Source organism: Eurypyga helias, unplaced genomic scaffold (genome assembly GCF_000690775.1).
Source record: "Eurypyga helias isolate BGI_N326 unplaced genomic scaffold, ASM69077v1 scaffold35733, whole genome shotgun sequence".
Lineage (NCBI taxonomy): Eukaryota > Metazoa > Chordata > Aves > Eurypygiformes > Eurypygidae > Eurypyga > Eurypyga helias.
Window position 1 is genome coordinate 2796 of NW_010239878.1, and position 663 is coordinate 3458.

Here is a 663-nt window from a genome sequence, read left to right on the forward strand (position 1 = left end):
CGGGGGGGGGTTTGGGTGACCGTCTCGGCGGTGCTGGAGCTGCCACCCTGCAGCTTTTCACCCTTAGAGGGGGTTTCAGACCCCTTTTGGTTGAGGTGTCGCGGAGAAGCGTGACAGCCCCCCACAGCGGGGCCCTTCAGAGGGTCTGAGAAGCAACTTCCCTCCCTGCTCCCGAGAGTAACCCTCTCCCACGTCTCTGTCTGCCCTAGGCACGGTGCTGGTGATGGTCTACTTCATCCTCCTGGCCGTGTACTTCTTCGCCCCGTCGCCCAGCGGTTGCTGAGGTTTGGACTCTTTTCCCAACCCTCCCATTGGGTTCCGCGCTCGTTGGGGCGTTATCCGGTGTCTCAGGGACTCGGCCGGGCTGGAAAAGCTGGTGCTGCCGCCTGGCGCCCCCGGCGGGGTGTCTCCAGGGCGTCACTGGGGGGAAAGGGGGTGGCCACGGCCACACTCCCAAACCTGGAGGGAGCCTGGACACCAGAGCACGGCGCGGGGCAATCTCCAGCCCACACGTGTGCGTGGCCAAGGGGAAAACTGTCCTCGGGGTAGAGTCCTGAAGGGGGCTCAGTGTGGTGTCAGGGACAGACCCCTCCCCTGGGACATTGCACTGGGAGAAGGTGCCCGAGAGGAGCCTCTCGCCCTCCCAAGCCGGGGGCGATCCTG

The 663-nt window shown here is 65.5% G+C and overlaps 1 protein-coding gene across 1 annotated transcript in view; it reads left to right on the forward strand.

Annotated features, from left to right (window-relative positions):
* Positions 1–283, forward strand: part of LOC104507119 (putative cation exchanger C521.04c) — a gene marked incomplete at its 5' end in the record, with an annotated part of 3075 nt that extends 2792 nt beyond the window's left edge. Inside the window, 1 exon segment of the mRNA XM_010148296.1 lies at positions 210–283. Within this exon segment, the coding sequence (XP_010146598.1) occupies positions 210–283 (74 nt within the window).
* Positions 284–663: the final 380 nt, after the last annotated feature.